Source organism: Solanum verrucosum, unplaced genomic scaffold (genome assembly GCF_900185275.1).
Source record: "Solanum verrucosum unplaced genomic scaffold, falcon-dt-bn FXZP01000273.1, whole genome shotgun sequence".
Lineage (NCBI taxonomy): Eukaryota > Viridiplantae > Streptophyta > Magnoliopsida > Solanales > Solanaceae > Solanum > Solanum verrucosum.
The window spans coordinates 1,642,869-1,668,510 of NW_026020163.1; the positions used below are offsets into that span (position 1 = coordinate 1,642,869).

Here is a 25,642-nt window from a genome sequence, read left to right on the forward strand (position 1 = left end):
ATGGAATCCTCTGTAAGGAGTTGGAGGAACAATACGCACAATCTCACAATTTTAAGAGTCCATTTGGGGCATTTAGGAGCAAATTTAAAAGAAATTAGGTGATATTTTCAGTTTTCGTGTGGGTTAGCCCATGAAAATTTGGTGATACGGGTTCTAGACGATTTATTTGCGAAATCTTTAAGGAAATCTCCATAGGGAGTTGGGGGAGCAGCACGTATAATCTCACCATTTTTTGAGTTTAGTATGGGTAAATAGGGGTCAATTTAAAAGAAATAAGTAATTTTCTAATTTTTCGTGTGTCTTAGCCCATGAATATTTTGGTGATATGAATTTTAGATGATTTAATTGTGAAATCTTTACGAAACCTTTGTAGGGAATTGGGCGAGCAGTACATACAACCACACAATTTTTAGAGTCCATTTTGGGCATTTAAGGGTCAAGTTATAGGAATTAGGTGATTTTCTTAGTTGTTCGTGTGTGACCTCCGTAATAAGTTGGGGAACCTTCCGTATACTTACACCATTTTTTTAACGTTCATTTCCGCATATACAAGCCTTTTTTTTGAGAATCGCTCAAATTTCTCGATTTTTCGTGTGTATTAGCCCATGGATCTGGCGCCCAGAGGACCCAAAAAAAATTTCTCAAATTTTTTTATAAGGACCTCCGTAATGAGTTGGGGAACCTTCACGTATACTCACACCATTTTTTTAACACCCATTTCCACATTTACAAGCCCTATTTTAAGAATCACCCAAATTTCCCGATTTTTCATGTGTATTAGCCCACCGATCTAGCGCCCGGAGCACCCAAATATTTTTCCTCAAAAAAATTTATGAGGACCTCCGTAATAAGTTGGGGTGCCTTCACGTATGCTCACACCATTTTTTATTGTCATTTCCGTAATTATAAGCCATTTTTAAGAATCACCCAAATTCCCTGATTTTTTTGTGTGTATTAGCTCATTGATGTGGCACCCAAAGCAATTTTTTTCTCAAAACATGTTATGAGGACCTCCATAATAAGTTGGGGAACCTTCACGTATACTCACACAATTTTTTTAACGTCCATTTTCGCATTTACAAGCCCTTTTATAAGAATCACCCAAATTTCTCGATTTTTCGTATGTAATAGCCAATGGATATAGAGCCCGGAGCACCCATGTTTTTTTTCTCAAAAATATTATGAAGAACTTCGTAAAAAGTTGGAAAACCTTCACGTATATTCACACAATTTTTTAATGCCTATTTCTGCATTTACAAACTTTTTTTAAGAATCACCCAAATTCTCCAATTTTTCGTGTGTATTAGCCCATGGATCTGGCGCCCGGGCCATTCAAATTTTTTTTCTCAAAAAACTTTATGAGGACCTTCGTAGTGAGTTTGGGAACCTTCACGTATACTCACACCATTTTTAATGTCATTTCCGCATTTACAAGCCCTTTTATAAGAATCGCCCAAATTTCTCAATTTTTTGTGCGTAATAGCCCATGAATCAGGCGCCTGAACCATCAAAAAAAAATTTCTCAAAAAACTTTATGAGGACTTCATAATGAATGGGGAAACTTCATGTATACTCATACCATTTTTAATGCCCATTACCACATTTACAAGCCCTTTTTTAAGAATCGCCGAATTCCCAATTTTTTCGTGTGTATTAGCCCATGGATCTGACCCGGAGAACCCAAATGTTTTTCTCAAAAAATTTTATGAGGACCTCTGTAATGAATTGGGGAACCTTCGCGTGTACTTACACCATTTTTAACGCTTATTTCCGTATTTACAAACCCTTTTATAAGTATCGCCCAAATTTCCCAATTTTTCGTATGTATATAAGCCCTTGGATCTAGAGCCCGAAGCACCCAATAGTTTTTTCTTAAAAAATTGTATGAGGACATTCATAATGAGTTGGGGAGTCTTCACGTATATTGACACCATTTTTTTAAAGCCCATTTCGCATTTACAAGTCCTTTTTTGAGAATCGCCCAAATTTCCTTATTTTTCGTGTGTATTAGCCTATGGATCTGTCATCTGGAGAACCAAAAAAGTTTTTCTCAAAAAACTTTATGAGGACCTCCGTAATGAGTTGGAGAACCTTCATGTATACTCACACTATTTTTAACGCCCATTTCTGCATTTTACAAGCCCTTTTTTTAAATTGCCCAAATTCCTCAATTTTTCGTGTGTATTAGCCCAAGAATTTGGCGTCCAGAGTTCAAATTTTTTTTCTCATAAAATTTTATAAGGACCTCCATAATGAGTGGGGGAACCTTCACTTATACTGACGCCATTTTCTTAACGCTCATTTCCATATTTACAACCCCTTTTTAAGAATCGCCCGATTACCTATTTTTTCATGTGTATTATCCCATGGATCTGGCGTCCGGAGAACCAAATTTTTTTTTCTAAAAAAACTTTATGAGGACCTCCGTAATGAGTTGAGGAACATTCACGTATACTCATATCATTTTTGAATGCCCATTCCGCATTTACAAACCCATTTTTAAGAATCACTCAAATTTCTTGATTTTTCGTGTTTATTAGCCCATGGATCTAGAGCCCAGAGCACCCAAAGTTATTTCTTAAAAACTTTATGAGGACCTCCGTAATGAGTTGGGGAACCTTCACGTATACTGACACCGATTTTTTAACACCTATTTACGATTTACAAACCCTTTTTTAAGAATCGCCCAAATTTCTCCATTTTTCGTGTGTTATTGTCCATCGATCTAGAGCCCGGAGCACCCAAAATTATTTTCTTAAAATATTTTACGAGGAACTTCGTAATGAATTGGTGAGTCTTCACGTATACTCACACCATTTTTAATGCCCATTTCCACATTTACAAACCTTCTTTTTTTAAATCTCCCAAATTTCTCAATTTTTTGTGTGTATTATCCCATGGATTTGGCGTCCGGAGCACCCAAAAAGTTTTTCTCAAAAAACGTATGAGGACCTAATGAGTTGGGGAACCTTCATGTATACTTTCACCATTTTTTAATGCTCATTTCCGCATTTACAAACCCTTTTTTAATAATCGCCCAAATTCTCCAATTTTTCATATGTATTAGCCTATGGATCTGGCGCCGGAGTTCAAATATTTTTTTTTCAAAAAACTTTATGAGGACCTCCGTAATGAGTCAGTGAACCTTCATGTATACTCACACCATTTTTTTAACGCCCATTTTCGCATTTACAAGCCCTATTTTAAGAATCGCCCGAATTTCCTAATTTTTCGTGTGTATTAGCCCATGGATCTGGCGTTTGAAGCACCCAAATTTTTATCCTCAAAAACCATTATAAGGACCTCCGTAATGATTTAAGGAACCTTCAAGTATACTCACACCATTTTTAACGCTCATTTCCACATTTACAAACCCTTTTTTAAGGATCACTAAATTCCCCAATTTTTTGAGTATATTAGCTATAGGATCTGCCCCCCGTAGAACCCAAAAATATTTTCTCAAAAATTTTATGAGGACCTCCGTAATGAGTTGGGGAACCTTCACGTATACTCACATAATTTTTTAACTCTCATTTTCACATTTACAAGCAATTTTTTTAAGAATCGCCCAAATTATTCGATTTTTCGTGTGTATTAGCCCATGGATCTGGCGCCCGGAGCATCCAAAATAATGTTCTCAGTTTTTTTATGTTATCCTATGAATATTTTGGTGATATGACTTTTAGTTTTTTTTTTTTGCGAAACCTTTATGAAATACTCTGTAGGGAGTTGTGCAACATTTTAAGACATTTAGGAACTAATTTATAAGAATTATGCAATTTTCTCAATTTTGTATGTTCTAAACTTTCATAATCTCCTTGATGTATCATAAAAGATTATCTTCTCATCTTGGATTGGAGGACACACTTTGTTGCATATTTCTGTGGGATCACAAGCCTATTAAGCTTTCCAATATCATTATAACTAGCTTCTTTTGAAAAAGTGGCAGTCCAGTCCGGATCCATCCTAAACCAAAGAGCGGGGCTAAGCGAGGGGCATAGCGATACAATGTTCATACTCGAGTTGCTCAAATCCAGTAGGAATATCAGGAATAGTAGGATCTAGTAGGAGCTTGCCTTGGAACTCTTTTAATAAATTTGAAATCATAGATTCTAACAAGAGTATTCATAAGAAAAAAACACACATAAAATGTTATACCTATAAATCTACATTAAGTGAATTCAACAATTTGTATTTGCATTAGGCCTATGTATATCGAAAGTCTAAATAAATCTAGCTATCAATTTATATACACTATATCACCAGAAAGTTATTTTAGATCACCAGATTATCTTTATGTGTTATACCAGGTAACATCTCATATTTTCTGAATTATAAGTCACACATTTTTAAAAGGTTTATTTGGAAATATCCTTGTGAGTGACCTAGTAGTATACAAAATTCTTTATACTGAATTTGAGATTGAGAGGATAATAAAATCTAACAAAAATATGCTAAATACTGTCATTTAGGGTGTGTTTGGTATGAAGGAAAATGTTTTCCATGAAAAATGTTTTGTTGAAAAAACAAATAGATTTTTTACTTATTTTCTTATGTTTGGTTGGTGACTATAAAATATTTTCCGGAAAAGATTTTTTAGTGTTTGATTTATGAATAAAAATTATTTTTTGTTTTTACTAGAGAGTAGAAAATAATTTTTGAATTGAAATTGAAAATATTTTTTAAAAATAAACTTAAATTTTTTTCGGAAGGGTGGGGTGGTGGGGCTGGTGCAGGGGGGGAGGGGGGTGAGATGGGGTAAAAATTTGAAATTTGAAATTAAAAATATTTTTTAAAAGCAAATTTTATTTTATTTTATTTTTGGGGTGGAGGGCGGGGGGGGGGGGGGTAGGGGTGAGATGGGTAATAAAATAAAATTTTGAAATTAAAAATATTTTTTAAAAACAAACTTAATTTTTTTTTTAAGGGGGGGGGGGTTGCAGATGGGGGTGCAATGAGTTGAAAAAATAAAAATTTGAAATTGAAAATATTTTCTTAAAACAAACTTTAAACTTTTTTATTTATTTTTTTGGGGAGGGGGGGGGGGTGGTAGTGAGGCTTCCTGGGGGGGGGGGTGAAATACAGAAATTTGAAATCGAAAGTATATTTTAAAAACAAGCTTTAAATTTATTATTTTTTTGGGGGTGGGGGTTGAGGGTAGGGGTGGGGTAGGGTGAAAATAAATTTTTGACATTGCAAATAATTTTTAAAAAGAAACTTTAAATTATTTTGGGGGGGGGGGAGTGGTAGGGGGCAGGCGGGAGGGGGGGGATCGGGGTAAGGGTGGGGTAAAAAAATAAAAAATTGAAGTTGAAAAATATATTTAAAAAAAATCTTTAAATCTATCTTTTCAACAAAAAAATTGTATTGAAGTTGGAAAATGTTTTCCTTACTTTTTGAAGGGAAGTCATTTTCCTTGAATTTGAGGAAAATTAGTTGATTTGAAAAATATTTTACCCAACCAAACATTAGAAAATAGGAAAAAAATTTCGAAAAATATTTTCCTTCATACCAAACAAACCCTTAAGGACACTCAATTTCTAAGAGTCAAAATTTAGAAGTCTCATATCCCCTTCCCCCTCCCCCCCCCCCCCCCCCCCAAAAAAAAAAAAAAAAAAAAACAAAAAAAACATTTCAATACTAACCTTCATAATAAAGTTTTTTCTTAAATACACAGACAATATTAAGGATGCTAGTAGCAAGATTTAACTTAAATACACAGACAATATTAGATAAAATTCTCACTCTAAGATTAATCAAGAAAATGTTTCAATACTAACCTTCACAATAAAGTGAGATTTGTAATCTTAAAAATATAGCAAGTACTTGATATAACAATAACAACAACAATAAAAGATATTTAATAATATAAAAATTCTTTATACTATCGACGAACATTAATTAAACTTCATTTCCGCTTTTTGTCTTGGTCCAACCTATTTGCTTTCCAAAAAGCAAAACAGGTGTCAAAGCAACATCAACATCAACAACATCATGATTGAGTGTTAAATCCATTGGCAAACCTTCAGCATTTTTCACCACATCAATCACAAAGGTATTGCAACTCTCATTTGTTCCATTCTTGAATTCATACAAGTTGAAAACAATTGTATCTTTGGCGCTTAAGCTTTTAGCTTTAACAAACTTGTGCCAACCCTTAGTGAAGCTGAATTTTTTACTGCTTTGGCAATAAAAAAACCTAAACTTCCATGAATTTCTTGAGCTATCATAGAAGTCAATCTCTTCATTATGTTGGATGTGAGAAAAGTATTTTATAGCATATCTCCTGGGGATCACAAACATTTTATTTCCAACATCATTCGGAGTAAGCACTTTTTGAAAAAGTTGCTTAAACGAAGATTCAGTGTTACCCTGTAAACAATATTGAAATTTTGACTTTTAACAAGAGGATTTTTTCAAAAAAAAAGAAAACATAAACTTTTATAGGGTTATGATCCCTAAGTAATGTTGGAATTTCATACTCCATCTGTTAAATATTTTCTAATTTTGATTTCTACTTTTACTTGTTATTTTTGACAAATCAAGAAAGGATAACTTTTTTTCCTATAATACCCTCAATTTATTAATATTGAGTTAATATCTTTGAAAAATGTAATGAGTAAATATGTTTGAGATCCTATCAATTAATGGGGGTAAAATGGTAAACTTAGTATATCAATTATTATTATTTTAACAGGTGGGCCAAGACAAAAATTAACAAGTAAATCTGAGCAGAGGGAGTATTTTAAGGAGGCTTACATGTTGTTTGCAGATACCATTGTAGGTGACCTAATAGCATACAAAATCCTTACACTTCTGAATTATGATGTATACAATTTAAATTCTTATAAATTTGAACTTTTTGGGGATCGTTATTAAAAAAAAAATTCAGTGTGACATGCAATAACAACAACAACATGCATATCCAGTATAACCTACAAGTGAAGTTTGATACGAGGAATGTGTACACATACCTTAGTGCCCTGACCGTTATGTTCGTCCTGAACACCTTTCATGAGTCTTGAATCAGAAATATTATTACTTTCACCTTCCATGTTGAATTCTGAGAAAATTCAAAAAAAAAAAATAGGAAACTTTAAGAAAATGTAAGAGATTGATAAGTACAAGTTCAAATGTTTAAATTTATGTATAAAGTACACAAATTTCAACGATTTGGGTGCTAATTACATCTTATTCCAAAAGTTTTTCAAAATTATAGCAATTTCAGATTTTTCAGAGTATGTATCCGGATATTATAAGAGAGAAGTAAAAAATAGATTTTGTAATTTATTCATATGGTAAAAAAATTTATAATAAATTATCTGAAGTTGTGTAATTATAAAATTTTCCCTAAATTTATTGTTCAGACACAAAGACCAAAAAGTAAAAATAATAGTATTAAAAAAGAACAACAACACAGTTGGTCTCACTCAATCAATATTTGTTATCTCATAAAGTCACTTTTTCTACTGATTTCAATTTTTTTTCAACAAAGAAAATGATTTTATGAGTTGTAAGAACTATTAGTTGACTGAGACCATCTGAGAGATCAATTCAACTTTTTTTCTAAATGCTACTTTCTTTTTCTTTTCAAATTTTATAAATTTTATGACTGAACGTCCTTTTTTAATCAGATCTTCTAAGACCCTCATTCTTTTACAAGTTAAAAAAAAAAGAGTTTTCATATAAAGATTTAAAGAAGAAGAATTTTTTTAAAATAAAATAAATAGGAAAAAAATATCATGTGAAAAATTATTAGGAGAATGAAAAAAAAACATACCTGATTATCTCAAGTATTAACAGCAGAAGCTATGCAATTCTCAACAAAATCACAAAATTATTATTGCTATGATAGACTCAAAAGACCAACATCTATATGTCCTTTTATATAATTGTATCATGTAGATTGTAGTTAATTATAGATTATTAATTAATTAATTTAAAAGATTATTTCAATTTAATGAAAATTCCAAATTTGTAGATAAATAGTTTTGACTAGACACAACGGAGCAATAATTTATAAAATGACAATTTTACTTTATTACCATTTGATTATAATAAATTCAATATTTTGTAAATTATGATAAAATGACAATAATTAATAATAAAGACAAATTAGAAATCAAATGAGAAATTATCTCTTTATTTATTAAACTGGTCAAGTAAAAGCGAATATTTAAATAACAAAAGTTTTAATTGATTTCAAGATACTTAGATCTCGTTTGACTATGAATTTTGAAACTTAAAGTTGTGTTTGGACATGCATTTTAATTAGGGGGGAAAATTGTGCGTGAAAGTGAATTTCTCCTAAAAACTATTTTAGACCATTTTTTGGAACTTGAATTTTTTTTAAGACAATTTTTTAAAATCATAATCAAACTATATGGTCAGACAAATATATAATGATATAAGTTAAAATTTTAATTCAAAATATTTGGTCAAATAGATATTTAATGATATAGTTTTAAAAGTAGATCTGGTCAAACGCTAGCTAAATATTAGAAGAATAAATTATATAAAAAAAAATTTAATCAACTTTAAAAGTGTAGATTTAATTGGCTTTCTCCATAATTCAAAGTCATAGTTATTTTGAAAATTTTAGATATTAAAAAATAATTAAATTACAATCTTATTTTTTTTTTAAAAAAAAACGCATAAGAAAATCAATTGACATATTTTGTGTTGAAAACCACATTCTTTTTAATCTTAGAGGGAATACATATCTCTAAATTGGGGAAATCTTTCAAGGTTATGACCTAATTAGGTTTTAATCAATCATTAATCAAATATTTACGATCAGGGGTTTACAATTTCGATAAAAATTGATTCAATTCGAAAACTTGAATCAAACTGACTTTTATTTGGTTTGGTTTTTACATTTTTAAATATCAATAATATTCTATTGCTTTTTTATTTTGTTTACATTTTTTTGAAGAAATAATCTAAAGACAAATTATATACATATTTTTTTAATAATTATATACACATAATATTTTATTTTTATCAATAACTTTTATGCCAAAATGCAGCACTAATGAAAAAGACTAATGTATGATGTGTCGCTTCTTCTATTTGCGATACTAAATTCATATTTACGTCAAAACACTCGATATCATATTAGATCACGACTAAATTCAGATTCACATCGGAACACTCCCGAACAAAGGCGATTCGATATTCAAGAGGAATCGAACCCGGACCTCTTGATTAAGGATGAATGAGTACTTGCTACTGCACCACAACCCTGATTGATCAAAAATTTTGTATCACGTTAACATGAATAATATATAGACATGTACTTATATTGGAAGGACAATTATGTCATTTACCTTACATTTTATTGTTTACCTTTTTTAATTGGTATACATGATTACACACTATCATGCACATATTAAATACATTTTATACATGTGTCAACTACTTTTAGTTTAACCATCGGGTGGAGAGTTTTTTAGGTTTATTCTTTGAGGATTCTCAAAACAGTTAATTATTAATGAAATTCCTTGTCGGCTCTCTGTAAAATATTAGTTTGTTCTAGGGCTTCCAAACACATCATAAGTTAAGTCGATGATGAAAATAACCAATTATCTGCAATAGTAATATAAATTGTATCCCTCTCTTTCTTTTTTTGGCCCTACATTGCCACATCAAGGAATATGGGAACGTAAAAAAAAGAAAGGGGGTGGGGGTGGGGGGTCAATACAACTTGTTTCGACCTAGAATAATAAAAAAGCTCTAATATTAAAATTTGATTTAATATAGAATAATTTATTTTTTTAATAACAAAAGACAAATAATTGAGTCCTTGAATTAATTAATTAAAAAAATAACATTCCATTCTTTTCCAAATTCATCCACAACTTCTTTTGTTGAAAATTTTAAATTTTCATATACTTTCCCAAGATTCATTTTCCTCTCTATATCTATATTAATTTTATTTCTTTAATTGTTATCCCCAATATTTTGTTATCATATTCATGCAATTTATGTGATTATTTTATTTTCTCTGTTTCTATTTACCTGCCATCCTTACTAAAAATAGATGTTCATTAATATTTCCTTCGCCCACTTTTAATTTTCATGATTTCCTTTTTTAGAGTCAAACTATAAGAACTTTGACTAACATTTTACGATATATTTTTTCATCATATTGATATGCAAAAAATTGCAATTTATACTACTTTTAGTAGAGTTTTTGAATATCTAATTTTTTTGTTTAATATATCAAATTAATGTAATTTAATTTAACTTTGAAAATTAGTCAAATTGACTTTCGAAAAACGTTACATGACAATTAAAAGTGGTCAGAGGGAGTACTTGTCATTTTACAAAATCAATACATAAGTGACAATATTCTTTCAATTTTACCCTTGAGAGTAATTAGCTTTGAAAATATACATTTGACCAACATAGAAAAACTAATAATTAATTTATGTTCATTGATTAAATTAACTAAAAAATAAATTAATTCATGTTCATTTATTAAAATCTTGTCTTAAAAAAAATACTAAATAAGAGTACAATGATAAAGTTATCAGTTTTTGAAGGAGCTTGAAACCTAAAATGGTGATGACTAAATAGAAACGGGGGAGTACCTTTTAAACCAAGTATATACATCCTTTCATATCTTTGTTACCAAAATATATATTCACCCTTTTTCTCACTTTTCTTGATATTCAAAATTGATTAACAGTTTGAATTTTTTTAATTTCTTTTTTTGTGTGTTTTTATGTCATTTTGGACAGGCAAAATTAATTTTCATGTAGGTGAAGTTGTTTCAGATTTGTGCTAAGGTATGCTTTCTTCTTTTTGTTATCCTTTTTCATGTTTTTTTTTTCATTTCTATAAACAAATTAAATTAGATTAAAAGTTTTAATCTTTGAAATGTGTATTGCTTTCTACATTTATGCCACCACCAAACAAAAAAAAAGGAAGAAAGGAAGAAGGGATTAGAGTTCTAATTTGTCATCACAAAAGAAAAATCTATGATTTTTTAATAGATCTAAGTTATATACACTATCAAATTATAGATTTGTTTGCACTATATAATTATGATTTTGTATGTTGTTTGGTTAGAAAGATCAGTATTATTGAGTGGTGGTTAGACCGATTTAGTTATATGGGATGAAGTGTTTTTCAGTCAAAAACTTCTGTGTTTAGAATATGTAAGTTGCGGAAACGAGGATGTTGAGATGGATGTGTTGGAATACTAGAAGTGATAAGATTAGGAATGAGGATATCCATGAGAGAGGCATCCGTGGTGGACAAGATGAGGGAAGTGAAATTGAGATAATTTGGGCATGTGAAGAGGAAATGCGCAAATTTCATAATGAAGAGGTTTGAGAGGCTGGATGTGTGGGTATGCGGAGAGGGAGAGAGAGAAGGAAAGGTAAGCGGAAGAAGTATTGAGAAGAGTAAGTAGACATAACAATATGATGCAACTTCAACTTATTGAGGACATGACCTTAGATAGGAGGGTGTGGAGGTCGGTGATTATGGTAGAAGTAGGTAGTGGCGTGTTGTCTTGTTTTTAGACTAATTTAGGTTTGGTGATATTTGTCGTAGTATTAACCTCATTTATGTAATTTCTTGCTTTGATATCTATCATTATCTATTATTTATTGTCTTTGAGTTATTGTATCATTGCCTTATTGTTATTGTTTCCTTATTAGTTGTTATGTTTTCTTCATTATCATTTGTCCTTTACATACGTACTTCGAAAACAACTTCTATCTCCCTAAGGTAGGGTACGATCTGCGTACTCTCTACCCTCCCCAAATCCTCACATTTATAAAATTTCATTGAATATGCTCTTATTGTACTTGGTAATAACTTATGTTATTGAATTGTTGAGTATCCACGAGGGTGTAATAGAATGATTGAGAATCATTCACCTTTAAATTAGAGGTTTCAGGTTAAAATTCTTGAAACGGAGATTTTTTTTTAAAAAAAACGCACAAATATCTGTCATAAACTTGCCATGTATATTATTCAATCACGTTAGCTTATATTTTTATTAATCACTAAATTTATCATAATTTTATTTTTTCGTAACAGCGTAGCACTATGCATGATACTAAACACTAAGAACTCGAACTCAGACTCGACATTAACTTGACTATATTGTGACAAAGCTCAATTGGGCTTGCTAGACTCGAACTCAGTTATATTTTGACAAATCTTGATTAAGTTCTACTCATACTCAATTCGATGTTGTAATAAGTTTCGCTTAGCTCGACACCCAAATCTAATAAGGATTTTGTAGTAATGACCAAACAGTTTTCCGAGCAATTTGAAATTTTTTACTAAGGATAAAAGGCTTTGTTAGAGAGAGAAAAACCTCATCGAAAAGGTGGCAAAAGGGTAGAAGAGAAAAGTAGAGGGACTACCAAACAAAACAAAAGCCTTAATTACATAGATCATAACAACGTGAGATTTGAAAAACAAACAATAAATTAAGTACAGTAACAAGCTCGATTGAGCCCCACTCAACTTGATGGTGTTACAAACTTAATTGAGTTAATTTGGTTCCCTTAGCTCAATGCCCATACCTAGCTAGCTAAGGATATGCAGTCAAAAAACTTTTCGAGCTCAAACCTGAAACATCTCACTAAAAATAGATTGCGTCGAAATTGGAAAGGTGGAAAAATGGCAGAAGAGAAAAGTAGAGGGACCACCAACCAAACAAAACAAAAACCCTAACTATAAAGATTATAACATACGCTTCAAAAAATAACAATAAATTAAGTACAATAACAAGCTCGATTGAGTGCAATTTGACTTAGTAGTGTAACACGCTCAATTAAGTTCAATTCACTCAGCTCGACACCCAAATCTATCTAGCTAAAAATCTTTCTGAGCTCAAATTCAAAATATCTAACTAAAAAAGAAGATATCGAAATTGAAAAGGTGGCAAAAGGATATAAGAGAAAAGTATAGGACCACCACCCAAAATCCCAAACAAAACAAAACCTTAATAATTACAAAAGATTATACAACAAACGTGATATTCGGAAAACAAACAATAAATTAAGTGGTTTTTGTGTGTATCCATTTATTCCTCAATTGTAAGTGTAACGGACTTCTCGTAACATGAATTAAATTATGCAAATTCAACAAAAACACAAAAAAGAGAAACAAAAAAAAAAATTGCAGAAACAAAAAAAAAGTTTTTCTTTTTCTGCAGATTATAAAAAAAAAAAATGCTCTATATAGAAGTTAGCTGAAGAAATTTTGAAAAAACATTGAAAAAAATCAAAACAATTTTTTCTCATAATTTTTTATTAATTTCATCGACCCTTTATCAAAAAAAAATTCACAATTTTTTTTTTTTTTGGGGATAAAGGGCGATGATATATATATATATATCTTTAGCCATTTTATCAAATTCAAAAAAGGTTTGATTTTTTTTAATCTTGTTTTGGGGTAAAGATATGATTTTTAATTTGTTGTAACAATTATTTTTTTTGTGTTTGCAGGGTGGAGTTTGTGAAATTGAATTTGTTATCCTCTTCATTTTTTTTTTTCAAAAAAAAAAAATGAGAGGAATATCTGATAATGTTCATGGAGTTATATTAGCTATATCATCAAGTATTTTTATTGGAGCAAGTTTTATTATTAAGAAAAAAGGCCTAAAAAAGGCAAGTGCAACTGGAGGAACCAGGGCAGGTAAAAAAAAATTCTCTTGATTAATTATTTGCTTAAATTAACTTTTTTTAAGTAAACCCTTTGCAATATTTTTTTTTTGGGTATAGTTTGATGTGTAAATGTTGAGTTTATTTTTGTTTTTGTTGATTTGGGTCGGGTTATGGGTAGTCTATGTGTATCAAGTTCAGATAGTTGTGTATGTAGCATTTTATGCAAGCAGTGTCGATTTATTGTCACAACTCAAGTTGTATGTAGGTTTAGTTGTGGGCCCGTGTGTAGAAGTTCTAAGGTTTAAATGATGTTTATTTTGCATTATTTTAAGCAATTTCAATTTCGAGCTATTAGATGTGTGCGAGTGTGTGAATTAATGGCGAAGTGGTGTCATATGACACGCGTTGTATAAGGTGAAGTAGTGTTATATGATACCCCTTGTATAAATGTTGGCTTTATTTTGCTTATGTTGATATCGGATCATATAGTCTATGTGTATCAAGTTTACATAGTTGTGTAATGTAACATTTTGTGCAAGCAGTATCGGCTTATTATCACAACTCGTAGCTTGTATGTAGGTTTAGTTGTGGGCCCGTACATAGAAGTTCTAAGGTTTTTAATGATGTTTACTTTGTATTGTTTCAAGCGATTTCGGTCTATTAGAGGCGTGTGTGTGTGTGTGTGTGAATTAATGGCGAAGTGGTGTCATATGACACCCCTTGTACAAGGTGAAGTGGTGTTGTATGACGCCCCTTCATGGACATGTAATTTGTCCTTAGAGACTCGGAATTGGTTCCTTTTTATTGTGTTCCTCACTTGCGTATGCAACATGTTGTTTTCTTCCTCTTGCTTTATAACCGTCTAAATACTTGTATGTAGAGTTCATGCCATGTAGAATACTGTGGTTGAGTCAAGATTTTCACTAAAGGGATTTTAAATTATAAAGAAGTACGCACAGAAAAAAAGCGAAGGGGATTCAGCATATAGTATATATATATTCGACTTGAAGACCTCTAAAGTCTTTGTGGTATACAAATGTCTGAATTGGGAAGAAATGACTTAGTTTCTGTTTTCGTAGGGAGTTTGAACATATGTCGATATGGTTGTATAGGATTCAACATCTTGCTTGTTATGTTTTTCTATTGTTTCTAATCGATGCTAGGATAAACGAGTTCTGTTATTAAGATTTATACGTGTGTTTAATTTTTGAACAGGTTCAGGAGGACACTCGTATCTGTTGGAACCAATGTGGTGGGCTGGGATGTTAACTAGTAAGAGTCGTAACTCAAACTTAAATGTATGTTATTGTTATGTGTTTCTTTTTTCACTTTACGCAGACATCTCTACCTGTAACAATGATCAAGCACAGCGTATGTAAAAGACGTTGGTATCTTGTTTAGCTACGATTGTTCTTTATGATGCTCCTGGAAAATATGCATATTCTTGAACATAGATCGATGGAGGTGCTAGAATTCTTATTATGCTTGTCACTTGATAGATTAACGAATACTTTTAACTCTGTTATAACAACGACATGTTTAGTTATCCGTATTAAGGTAATTCATGGTTAGCCTATTGGCCACAGCCTGCTTTCCGATGCATAGTTAGCTGGCTTGCTTTCCCCATCCATAGGTCGTGTTAACCCTATGAGTAAGTCTAAGCCATTTCAAGTTCCCAGGTAACGCCTTGTTTAGTGTAGCACCTTGGTTCTGCCTTCTCATTGCCGAGTCTTGCTTCTGATCTCTCTTTGAGTCTCTAGTTCATTACTGTTACAGTTTTATGTAATCCTAAACTAACGTATGCTTGCAGTGATCGTTGGAGAGGGGGCTAACTTTGCTGCTTATGCATATGCCCCGGCAATTCTTGTGACTCCTCTAGGGGCTTTAAGTATAATTGTGAGGTATGCAATCGTGTAGCATTATTAGGGTAAAATATGACTCGGAAAAGCTTGTTTTAGTTTCAAAACTCATATAATTTTCCTTTGCAGCGCAGTGTTAGCCCATTTTATTTTGAAGGAGAGACTGCATATATTTGGGATTGTTGGTTGTGTCCTCTGCTTGGTTGGCTCTAGTAGTATTGTCTTACATGCTCCTCTGGAAAGGAAAATTGAATCCGTCATGGACGTTTGGCACCTAGCATCAGAAGCAGGTATTTCCAAAACGCAATCTCAGTTACATTCTTTCATTTTCAGTGAAAGTTCATATTACCGACCCCAACTTGCTTAGGATAGAAACACATTTGTTGTTGTAGTAGAGAAGTAAGGGTGGTGGTAAATGTTGCCTTTACAAGCGTTGGCGTTTCCCTATGTTGTGAAATCCTTTAAGTTGGAACATTGCTTAACACATGTGTTTTTGAGAAGAACAGGATTCATTATATACACATGTGTAGTCGTGGTGGCTGTGCTTGTCCTTATTTTCCGGTTTGTGCCTAAATACGGGCAGAGGTATATGGTCATTTACATCGGAATCTGTTCTCTCACGGGGTCTCTCACGGTCAGTATGTTCTCCTTTTCATGTATTTGCACCTGCAGTAGTTCATGGTTCTTTCATATGCTTATCGCTCGTGTTTTCTCTTGTGATTACTCAGGTTATGGGAGTGAAAGCAGTCGGAATCGCTCTAAAGCTCACATTTGAAGGAAAGAATCAGTTCAAATATTACCAGACATGGTTATTTACTGTGTTTGTTATCATCTTTTGCCTTTTGCAGCTGAACTATTTGAACAAGGTATTTGCTTAATTCTCTTAGAGAGCCTTTTGATGAACTTTCTGTTAGCATCTATGTTGCTCGAACTCTTCAAAAGTATTGACAGTTGTGTGTCTGATCCTTATTTTTGGAGAGTCCGAGCAACATAGGTTAGCATTGCTTAATGTATTCTCGCACCTTGTATAAAAATGAGAAATTACATACCAAAAAGTCTAGTGGAGTTTAAGCGCGAATTTAGAAGTTTGTATCGACAAACAGCAAATTGTCCAGTCCAATTTACGTTCCATCTGAGATATATACGAAATTGTTTAGTTTTACCACTTAGATGATTGATGTGAGCTACCGATTCATAGGGAAACAGAGTTAATAGTTTGTAGTTTCAAGCTATGTTGCTCGGGTCTCCAAAGATGTTGTCACATCCATGTCGGATCTGTCATCTGACACGCACCAGATGATATTTTTGAAGAGTAGGGGAAGTTATCTTCGTAATATTAACTACTACTCAACTATTGTGTTTTGTAGGCACTCGACACATTTAATACTGCAGTGGTTTCTCCAGTATACTATGTCATGTTTACAACACTGACCATACTTGCCAGCATGATAATGTTTAAGGTGATTCAACAATTTCTTGATTCTCTTTTCAGCATTCTTTAGTTTTATCAACTCTCACTTCTTACAGATGCGCGACATGAATCATTTGTTACTATAATCATGTCGAGTTTCTGTAATACTGGAAGCAAAAATCTTCAATCGCGTTTGAACTTGAATCATTTGTTATCCACTTTCTGTAATATTGGACGCCATCTCCTTTGTTATAGTTGCATAGATAGTCATAATCATTTCTTACTACAATCATGTCTTACTGTAATCTTGGTTGTGTTTATTTCATCTGGAAAAAGCTATGTTTCTCAGACTCTTACGTTGTTGGATCCTCCAAAAGTAGTACATTTTTGAAGGATCTGACACGGGTGGAACAACATTTTCGGAGAGTCTGAGTAAGATAGCAGAAAAGTTCCAAACTTGACAGCTATTTTTTTGTGGGAATGCAGGACTGGGATCATCAGACTGCAACACAGATAATAACAGAACTGTGTGGCTTTGTAACTATCCTCTCTGGTACTTTTCTCCTACACAAAACCAAGGACATGGGGAATAGTCAATCAACAAATGCTATTCTCCTTCCAAAAAACAAGGACATAGAAAGTAAGGCGACGAACGAAAACTCGAAAGAAATTATTGAGGTTTGAAGAAAACTTCACAAGGGTTGTGTGTTATCTGTACTTTGTATTATGGAGGATAGAAGCATTTCTTGTGTGGAGAAAAACAATAGAATTCTATGTGAAGCTGTGGCCAAAAAAGGGCAAAGATTTTTGACAGTTTATTGAGATGCTTCCTCCTTGTGTTATGTTGACTTTGAGTAAATCATTTCAAGTTTGGATCATGATTTGAAATGCTTCTTTTGAATGATGTATACTGATGGTGTGAGAAGAGAAATGGATGTGAAAAATGTTCTTGGTAAACAATTTCATTGTGTATATAGGGCATGAGTACAATATGTATTGAAATATTATTAGTTAATTTGTCTAGTAGTTGTTAAGCATACACTATTGTATGTAAGGGAATTTTGGTATGAGCACATTGGCTACTTGTGCTAATCCATCCACCGTTAACACGTCTTAGGTTCGAGTGTTGAGAATAGAGTAGTAGTATCCCCGCTCTCGTCATATAGCACAAATCCTTACTAGTCGGGTTAATGGGCTTCAGCTATCAGATGGTTGAACGAAAAAATAACTTTAATTAGGTAACACAATCCATCCGCCCTTAACATGTCTTAGGTTCGAGTGTTGAGAGTAGAGAACCTTTCAATAGGAAGCGCATTATAGTAAGGAATTAATGGGCTTCAGATACCAAATGGTTGAACGAAAAAAATAACTTTTATTAGATAACACAATAGCTCGTGTTGTTTTTGTTACGATGCCTAGATATATCTCCTAATAATATTTAGAAAGTATAATTTTAAACTCTAGTTGATATTTCCACCACAATTCCATTTAATGAAGATATGCTTTTGCAACAATTGAACAAAAGCTAGATGCCTAGATTACAAAATTAATGTGAAGCTTACACTTATTAATGTGGAAGTAAATGAAACTGCATTCACAAATATACTCGCCAGATAGAAATACTACAAAATATAAAGGACGAGAGATGATAAGCACCTTCCACCTCCAACCCTAAGGTAGTTGGTTCGAGTCATCAAGAGAGCAAAAAGATGGGAGCTCGGGATTTAAAAAAAACAATGCAAAATATAAAGATAACTTGGATAAATCTCCATGAAGAAGAAAGCCAACAACAAATGGATGGCAGAATAAGAAGAATGTTATTTTCTCTTTGTTTTTTTCTTTTCCCTTTTCTCAATCTTTTTTCTGGTTTGTAAATTAAAATATTCAAGTCTAAAGCACACAATGAACAACATATATACTAAAGAGACCTAAATCTATACATAACCAATGTTCCATGTTTTAAAATAGGGTACATGCCCATGTGCATTTTTGTTAATCTCATCCTCAGCACTGTCAACTCCGACCCCATGGAAAGCACAAACATCCCTGTGAAGAACAGCAACAAGGAGACGTTAGAAAACGGTCTATGAACAAATGAGTAATGCTTTGCTAGAACGATCAGTAAGAGGTTTCACAAACAATTATACTGCTGCCTACATCAGATGGGATGCTTTGTGCACCGAGCTGCCCTTTTTTATTAGAAAGAAAAGAGTGACCAGAAGCTTGGTCTGAGACACATGAGTTGCATACAATGAGGTTGGGGGTTAGAGTCACTAAAGGAAAATGGGAGAAGCCGCTGCTGGTCCCTGGAGAGGAGGTTAGTATATCGGAAAACCTAATGAGTTATTTACCTTTCCACTGTCATTTCCATATCGCTTTTGACTGTTGGAGTAAGATGTATCAGTTGATGAGGAAGGTACTTTTGTTGAACCAGTCTGCTTCTCCTCTCGGACTTTGTTAAATATTTGCGTGTAACCTTCTGCTGATGCAGGATCATTCTCATCCCAGTCACCAAATTTAGGAACAGCAGGGCTGTCATCAGGCTGAAAATACACTTATATTAAAAGAAGCAGTCTGTGACTATTTGTTGCCATATATATTGAAAATCAAAGAAGATGATAATGTTGGCTAGTACGATAGTTTAATTAATATGTCCCAGTAGCAACCCTTTTCTCACCATGATTACTTACCTTTTTTTCTTCTTTTTGTTTCCTTTCGTTTTATTTTGAAGTAAGCTTACACATTCTTTGCTACAGTCAGCGGAACAGTAAAATAGGAAAGTAGTATAAAATTCTCAATCATGAAGGTTCAAAAATAATCTCCCTTCAGAAGGTTTGGAATGGAAAACTTTTTATTTGTTCTCACTACAAGTTCTCTCTTACTAATTTAGGAAAGAGAAAAGGAAGTGACTTCATCTTTTTCTTTACATTCTTGTAAGTTTGGTACGGGTCCTACTAATACTGCTGCACAAGTGTATAATCATACTAGTTCTGAAAGTCAATGGAAAGAAAATGACAAAAAGACCTACCGTGTCATCACCTTTTGCAACTGATCTCAAACGGGATCTTCCAGGTGTAGAGGGAGCCAGACCATGAGTACCTTCAGATGAAGCCTTTCTTTCCCATGAGGGAGAGGAGACAACACCACCTTTGCCTCCAGTCCTTCCATGGGAATGTGGATGCAGCGGAGAATGCTCAATGCTGCGATCAGGTCCCACACTTTGCTGAGAGGCCCTCTTAGGTGTAGCACCACCACTTAAGCCACCATAGCGATGATGAGGTGATTCCATAGGTGTTCTTCTCCCCATGTTCTCATTGCGCAATGGGGAATCAGTAGGTTTCCTCAGGTAACCCTCTTCTCGGCTTGGCAGACGTTCATGCCTTGGTGTTAGGATTTCAGGGCCCTTCATTGTTTCTGATTCTAACTTGTTGCCTCCATATTTCTCACCAAGTCGTTGTGGAGATGGGTAAGTTGGAACTTTGTGACCCATGGTGTCTGGATGCATTGGGGAGCCAGTTGATTTCCGCAATTCTACATCATCTCTGCTGGCAATACGTTCCGACTTCTGTCGTACACTATCTGTTCCATTTTCACCTTTCACTTTTGCCTCAAGATATTGAGGATCATTTGGATTCATTTTGCTTCCTTTCTTACCCTTAGCAGCATTCTCAAAATAGGTAGTATATTGAACATCTTCATCGCTCTCCCACTCACCAAATTTTGGTACTTGTGAGTGCTTCTGCAAGAATATGCAGCCACATTCATGTCGCAAACATAGCTTAGACAGTGCCCACGCTCCATTCAATTAGATATACAAGTAAAAGGAATGAAAACCAAAAACCTAAGAAAGTGTATCGCAAAACAAATTTCTACGACCTGGTAAAATAAGCTTAAGTAAAGACTATCTAGGGAAAACTTGGCTTCTATGCATTCCATTATGTGTGAACCTGATCTGGTCTTATTTTGGAATTCACATGGACCAATTTTCTAAGTTTTGGTTTATAATAAGCTCCCTAAGGAAACCTCCAATATTGAAAATAAACCAAAACTATCACCTTCGACAAACTCACTAAAACAAAGATGTTATACATCATATATATGCCAAGGGGAACACTTGCTATCTTGGACAATGAAGTGCTTATTAGACTATCTGTTGCATCATCCATTAGTAATGAGACATATTTATTTATTATATATTTAATATCGTTTGCCTACTGAATAAGAAAGCATAGGTATATCAACCATTAGTGGCCATCTCCAGCCAAAATTAAACAACAGGCCCTACAGAGCACCGTATTTTAATAACCTAACATAGTTTTTGGCTCTAAGTGTCAGGTTGAAGATTCATCACTTGACTCTAGGATGCCGTAAGCATTGAGCTGAACTCATTCCTATGAAAGACTGAACACAGAGAAGAAGTAGGAGATTAATTGTAAACATCACTCTTAGAGAAAAGCAGATAATTGTTAAGAAAATGGATCTCCGGCATAAATCAACCCCTAAAATTAGCTCATACAGTGAGGACAGTCTAATATCTTGTAGGAGAAAACAGTACATATTTTCAACCAATATGGGACTCTCTAACAATCTTGCACATCCAAAACTGGACCTCTTGAGCATACATAACATAACATAGGGGTCCAACATTTGGTAACATAACAATAGGAATGGGTCTGGCTCTGTAAATGAAGAGAAGGCATGTACGACACTGTATAGTAGTAACGTAAAGTTGAATGGTTAATTGGAGAGACAAAACAGCAGCAATCAAATAAAACGGACTGGGAAGTGATGTTTGGATTCAGTAATACTCCCTCCGTCCCTATTTACTTGTCCATATTTCCTTTTTTAGTTGTCCCTATTTAGTTGTCCATTTTGACAAATCAAGAAAGGACAACAAATTTTTTCCTATTATACCCTTATTTACACTTCTTGAAAATTGTAAAAGTGTATGTTGTTTCCCTCCAATTTATTTCACTTTAATTCAAATAAGTGGTTGTAATTTTGAAGTGAAAAGTTGTCATAAGGGTAAAATTGTAACTTCACTGTGCTAATCATTGTTGCCTTAATCTGTGTGCCATTTCTAAAGTGGACAACTAAAAAGGGACGGAGGGAGTATGAAAGACTCTAATTTTAATACCCTATTGCCTCTCAACTCTCAGTATCACTTTTACTATCAATCATCTAACATAACCTGGATAAGATCTTGAGTTAAGTCAGTACTCACATAACAAATAAATGTGTGCTTTATTGTGCACTCTATTTCCATTTGCTAGAGAACTTCAGTAAAATAAGGAAGGCTAAGGTTTTTGGTGTCAACCTAGCGTCCAGCTGACAGAAATCAATTCAGCAGATAAGCATCATCCCATTGTGTGTCTAAGATAGCTACTACACTCTAATCCATTCCACTATATATAACATATCGCTTAGTGGTATCACCGTATCACCAAGTGGCAATCTTCTTAAAAGATAGCTGTACTTCACAGACTTGTAGAAAGCACATAAATTGCACTTAATTCTACAACTTACCAATTTCAAATAATTGCAGCACAATGAAAAATCCAATGACATCTTTGCAGTCTTTATCATTCCTCTATCCATTATTATTAGATTTGGTCTTTTCCTCCACGCCTCTCTACCTTCACAAGGTAGGGGTACGGCTGCGTAAACACCACCTTCACCAGACACCCCCCTTGTGGGATTACACCAGGTATGTTGTTGTTGTTGTTGTTGTTGTTTTTGGTCATTTCCTCCATCCATGTATATTCGCTTTTAAATGATTTACAGATCTTTTCTAGTCCCAACTTCTAGCTCAAGTGCTCAACTATCTAGTTTCAGAAGTACTATTCCACAAAATCCAAAAACTGAAATGCCCTTCTATAGTCACATTTCTTTAGGAAAGATCCAGTGATTTTGCGTTTCAATTATCCAACAAACATTAACCACAGACCAACACTGACAGTTCCCTAATTGCAGCTGGAAATACGTATAGTTTAGCTTTAAGTTTCAGCAAAACCCAAGTTTTAAAACTACCATATCCTTGGAATTTCACTAGAATTAAGCAAAATACACATAAGCACTTAACCGTATCACCCATTACAAGATCAAGTTAATTTCAACACCATGAATCGAATCAAATCAAGTTCAGTTTCAACATGAACAAGCACAATCAATCAACTAAAGTCATTAAGCTATTGAATCAAGAACTCACTGCCATTTCATAAGGGTCTGAAGTTAACACCAGCTGAGATGTAAAATGAGGGAAAGAACCTCAGACCCTGCTATCATTTAGTTGGATCTCACTAGAATTCCACAAAATGCACATAACCATTCAATTTCACCCCCATCCCACCACCCCATTTGACAAAATCAAGTTAACTCCAACACCATGAATCAAATCAAGTTCAGTTCCATCATGAATAAGCTCAATCAATCAACAGCTATTAAATCAAGATTATCCTTTTAACTCCCAAAACCTCAACAAACTTTACAAAGAACCCATTCAATCATAACCAACATTCCACAGAACAGAGAACTAATTTCAGCTCAAAAATTTATCAAAACACAAGATAATTAGATCAACAACTGCCATTTCAAAAGGGTCTGCAAGTTAATAGCAGCTTAGAGAAAAACCCTGCTATAATTTAGCTGGATTTGACTAAAATTCCACAAAATGCACATAACCATTCAATTACACCCCACCCCCACCACCCCATTTGACAAAATCAAGTTAATTTCAATACCATGAATCAAATCAAGCTCATTTCCACCATGAATAAGCTCAATCAATCAACAGCTACTAAATCAAGATTACCCTTCAACTCCCAAAACTCCCACAAACTTTACAAAAAACCCCCCATTTAAGCATAACCAACATTCCACAGAATACATAATACACAACCAATTTCAGCTCAAAAATTTACAAAAACACAAGATAAAACTAGATCAAGAACTCACTGCCATTTCAAAAGGGTCTGCAAGTTAACAGCAGCTTAGAGAGAAAATTCAGCTGAAATGAAAAAAAAGGAGCTTTCCAAGATATCTTTTTTCCACCTCCTCCTCCTCCTTTTTGTTGTGCACAGAGTGTGGAGCCAACTCACAGAAAGAGAGAGAGAGAGAGAGGAGAGAAAAAATTAGGGGTAGGATGACCCGATGACTGGCGTCACCAGTGATGTTTCATATCCAACATACTCTTCACCATTACAAACGTCAAGAATAACCATCTCGAGATAAAATACATTCGATATCATATCATATCATTCTTTTAAATAATTTGATATTACAATTTCGTTATCTCTGTGTGGACTAAACTTAAGACACGTGTATTTAACATTTTAACTATACTTTTACTTGTATTATATTGATTAACATGTTAACTCATACTAACTATTCTCTTCATTTCATTTCATTTTTTTACCACGCCTTCTTTAAGAAATTATAGAGTAAAAAGAAGAATAATTTCACCAATTTACCTTTAAGAAACCTTTTCGAAACTTTACAAACTTGAATAGAGAGAATTTAGTTAACTATATTTTACTTTTATAAATTACATAATTATTTAAAATAAAATGATCAACTAATATAAGACAAAAAAATATTGTTTATTTTTATTAAAAAGGACACCTTTTTGTGAAGCACATGCAGTAGCCGGTCAATAGTAGGTTGTGAATTTGTCGGCATTAGACAGTGTAATATGTAACCAACATGCCTAACCTGTTATTTAATTTATTTATTTATTTATTTAAAAAAACATGTTGCAGGCACTAATAAATTATGGGTTAATATTGTTTTAAGAATAATATAATTTTTTATCATACCAAAAAAAAAAAAGGAATAAAAGAAAATCTAGAAGCATAAGAATAGGATTATAATGTCAGAAGGGTAGGATCAGTCAATCTATTATTTTATATAATCATTAAATACTACTAATTATGACAGTAAGCAGTAGTTATCTCTGCCTTCTCTGTCAGAACCAAATGTTTTTTCTTAATTATTGTGACTTAGTCACCTTCCATCGATATAGATATTGTATAACTTTGTCTATCGAGACTTGTACAAATGAAAAGAACTCGCCTTGGGAGCGAACGTAGTATTGAAATCACAGCATATTAAAGTTTTGGCAACTTTGGTGTCAGAATCGCACCTAAATAGTATCGTTGTTTTTTGAGTTTTTATACTTTAAGGGGTCGTTTGGTTTGAAAATGAGTTATGATGGGATAAGTTATGTTGGGATAAGTTATGTTGGGATTAGTTATGATGGGATAAGTTGTGTTGGGATTATTTTTTATTGAGTGTTTGGTTTGTTGTATTCAAAATAATAAATTTTAAGAATAATTTATTTGTTTACAAAAATGCCCTTCATTAATGTAAAAAGTGATATAACAAAAGGGTTGAAAGAGACATTTTTGTCATTTACCTATTTTATCCCGGGATAAGTTATCCCGGGATTACTATACCACCCAAGGAGAGGGATAACTTATCCCGGTACTAATTATTAATCCCGAGATAAGTTATCCCGAACTTGCCAACCAAACAACAAAATAAGCGGTACTATAATTTAATCCCGGGACTATTTGTTATTATACCTCACACCAAACGAGCCCTAACTATGAGGTGTGTGAGTTTTCTGTCTGTGTATCAATAAATGTGTATCGAAATATACCTCAAGTATTGATTGGTCACTTTCCCAACCTAAACAATGGTAATATTTCAGATAGTAAAAGTGGACGATTGACAGT

The 25,642-nt window shown here is 33.2% G+C and overlaps 4 protein-coding genes across 5 annotated transcripts in view; 1 reads left to right on the plus strand and 3 right to left on the minus strand.

Annotated features, from left to right (window-relative positions):
- The window catches only part of LOC125828662 (rho GDP-dissociation inhibitor 1-like), a 192,250-nt gene extending 188,608 nt beyond the window's left edge, over positions 1–3,642 (minus strand). The window contains exon 1 of the mRNA XM_049507993.1: positions 3,639–3,642. The gene's annotated coding sequence lies outside the window, so the exon portion shown is untranslated. The remainder of the gene's footprint in view (positions 1–3,638) is intronic.
- Positions 3,643–5,901: 2,259 nt separating this feature from the next.
- LOC125828458 (AP2/ERF and B3 domain-containing transcription factor At1g51120-like) lies at positions 5,902–10,027 on the minus strand. Its single transcript, XM_049507745.1, has 3 exons — positions 10,021–10,027; positions 6,975–7,063; positions 5,902–6,372 (listed from the first exon to the last, which is right to left on the minus strand). The coding sequence occupies exons 1-3, from the start codon at positions 10,025–10,027 to the stop codon at positions 5,902–5,904; spliced, it is 567 nt and encodes a 188-aa protein (XP_049363702.1).
- A 3,351-nt stretch (positions 10,028–13,378) lies between these two features.
- Positions 13,379–17,743, plus strand: LOC125828576 (probable magnesium transporter NIPA2). The gene is made up of 9 exons (XM_049507885.1): positions 13,379–13,397; positions 13,479–13,668; positions 14,853–14,909; positions 15,448–15,538; positions 15,626–15,786; positions 16,003–16,130; positions 16,225–16,362; positions 16,864–16,956; positions 17,394–17,743. Exons 2-9 carry the CDS (start codon positions 13,539–13,541, stop codon positions 17,589–17,591), a joined length of 996 nt encoding a protein of 331 aa, XP_049363842.1. The 5' UTR covers positions 13,379–13,397; positions 13,479–13,538; the 3' UTR covers positions 17,592–17,743.
- Positions 17,744–18,646: 903 nt separating this feature from the next.
- Positions 18,647–24,068, minus strand: LOC125828642 (RPM1-interacting protein 4-like). Of its 2 annotated transcripts, none has more exons than XM_049507967.1 (4): positions 23,862–24,068; positions 19,936–20,646; positions 19,259–19,450; positions 18,647–18,953 (listed from the first exon to the last, which is right to left on the minus strand). In XM_049507967.1, exons 1-4 carry the CDS (start codon positions 23,865–23,867, stop codon positions 18,921–18,923), a joined length of 942 nt encoding a protein of 313 aa, XP_049363924.1. In that variant the 5' UTR covers positions 23,868–24,068; the 3' UTR covers positions 18,647–18,920. The 2 variants fall into 2 exon arrangements, with proteins under 2 accessions (XP_049363924.1, XP_049363923.1); XM_049507966.1 differs by lacking the exon at positions 23,862–24,068 and adding an exon at positions 23,491–23,623.
- Positions 24,069–25,642: the final 1,574 nt, after the last annotated feature.

Bases quoted from the DNA above. Each gene is read 5' to 3' on its own strand.
- LOC125828458 (XM_049507745.1), bottom strand. The intron at 6,373-6,974 runs GTATGTGTACAC...TATTGTTTACAG, and splicing joins ATAACGGTCAGGGCACTAAG to GGTAACACTGAATCTTCGTT.
- LOC125828576 (XM_049507885.1), top strand. From the start codon at position 13,539: ATGAGAGGAATATCTGATAATGTTCATGGAGTTATATTAGCTATATCA. The intron at 14,910-15,447 runs GTAAGAGTCGTA...GTATGCTTGCAG, and splicing joins GTGGGCTGGGATGTTAACTA to TGATCGTTGGAGAGGGGGCT. The intron at 16,131-16,224 runs GTCAGTATGTTC...GTGATTACTCAG, and splicing joins CTCTCACGGGGTCTCTCACG to GTTATGGGAGTGAAAGCAGT.
- LOC125828642 (XM_049507967.1), bottom strand. The intron at 19,451-19,935 runs GTAGGTCTTTTT...GTGTATTTTCAG, and splicing joins TTGCAAAAGGTGATGACACG to CCTGATGACAGCCCTGCTGT. The intron at 18,954-19,258 runs GTAAATAACTCA...TGTTCTTCACAG, and splicing joins ATGGAAATGACAGTGGAAAG to GGATGTTTGTGCTTTCCATG.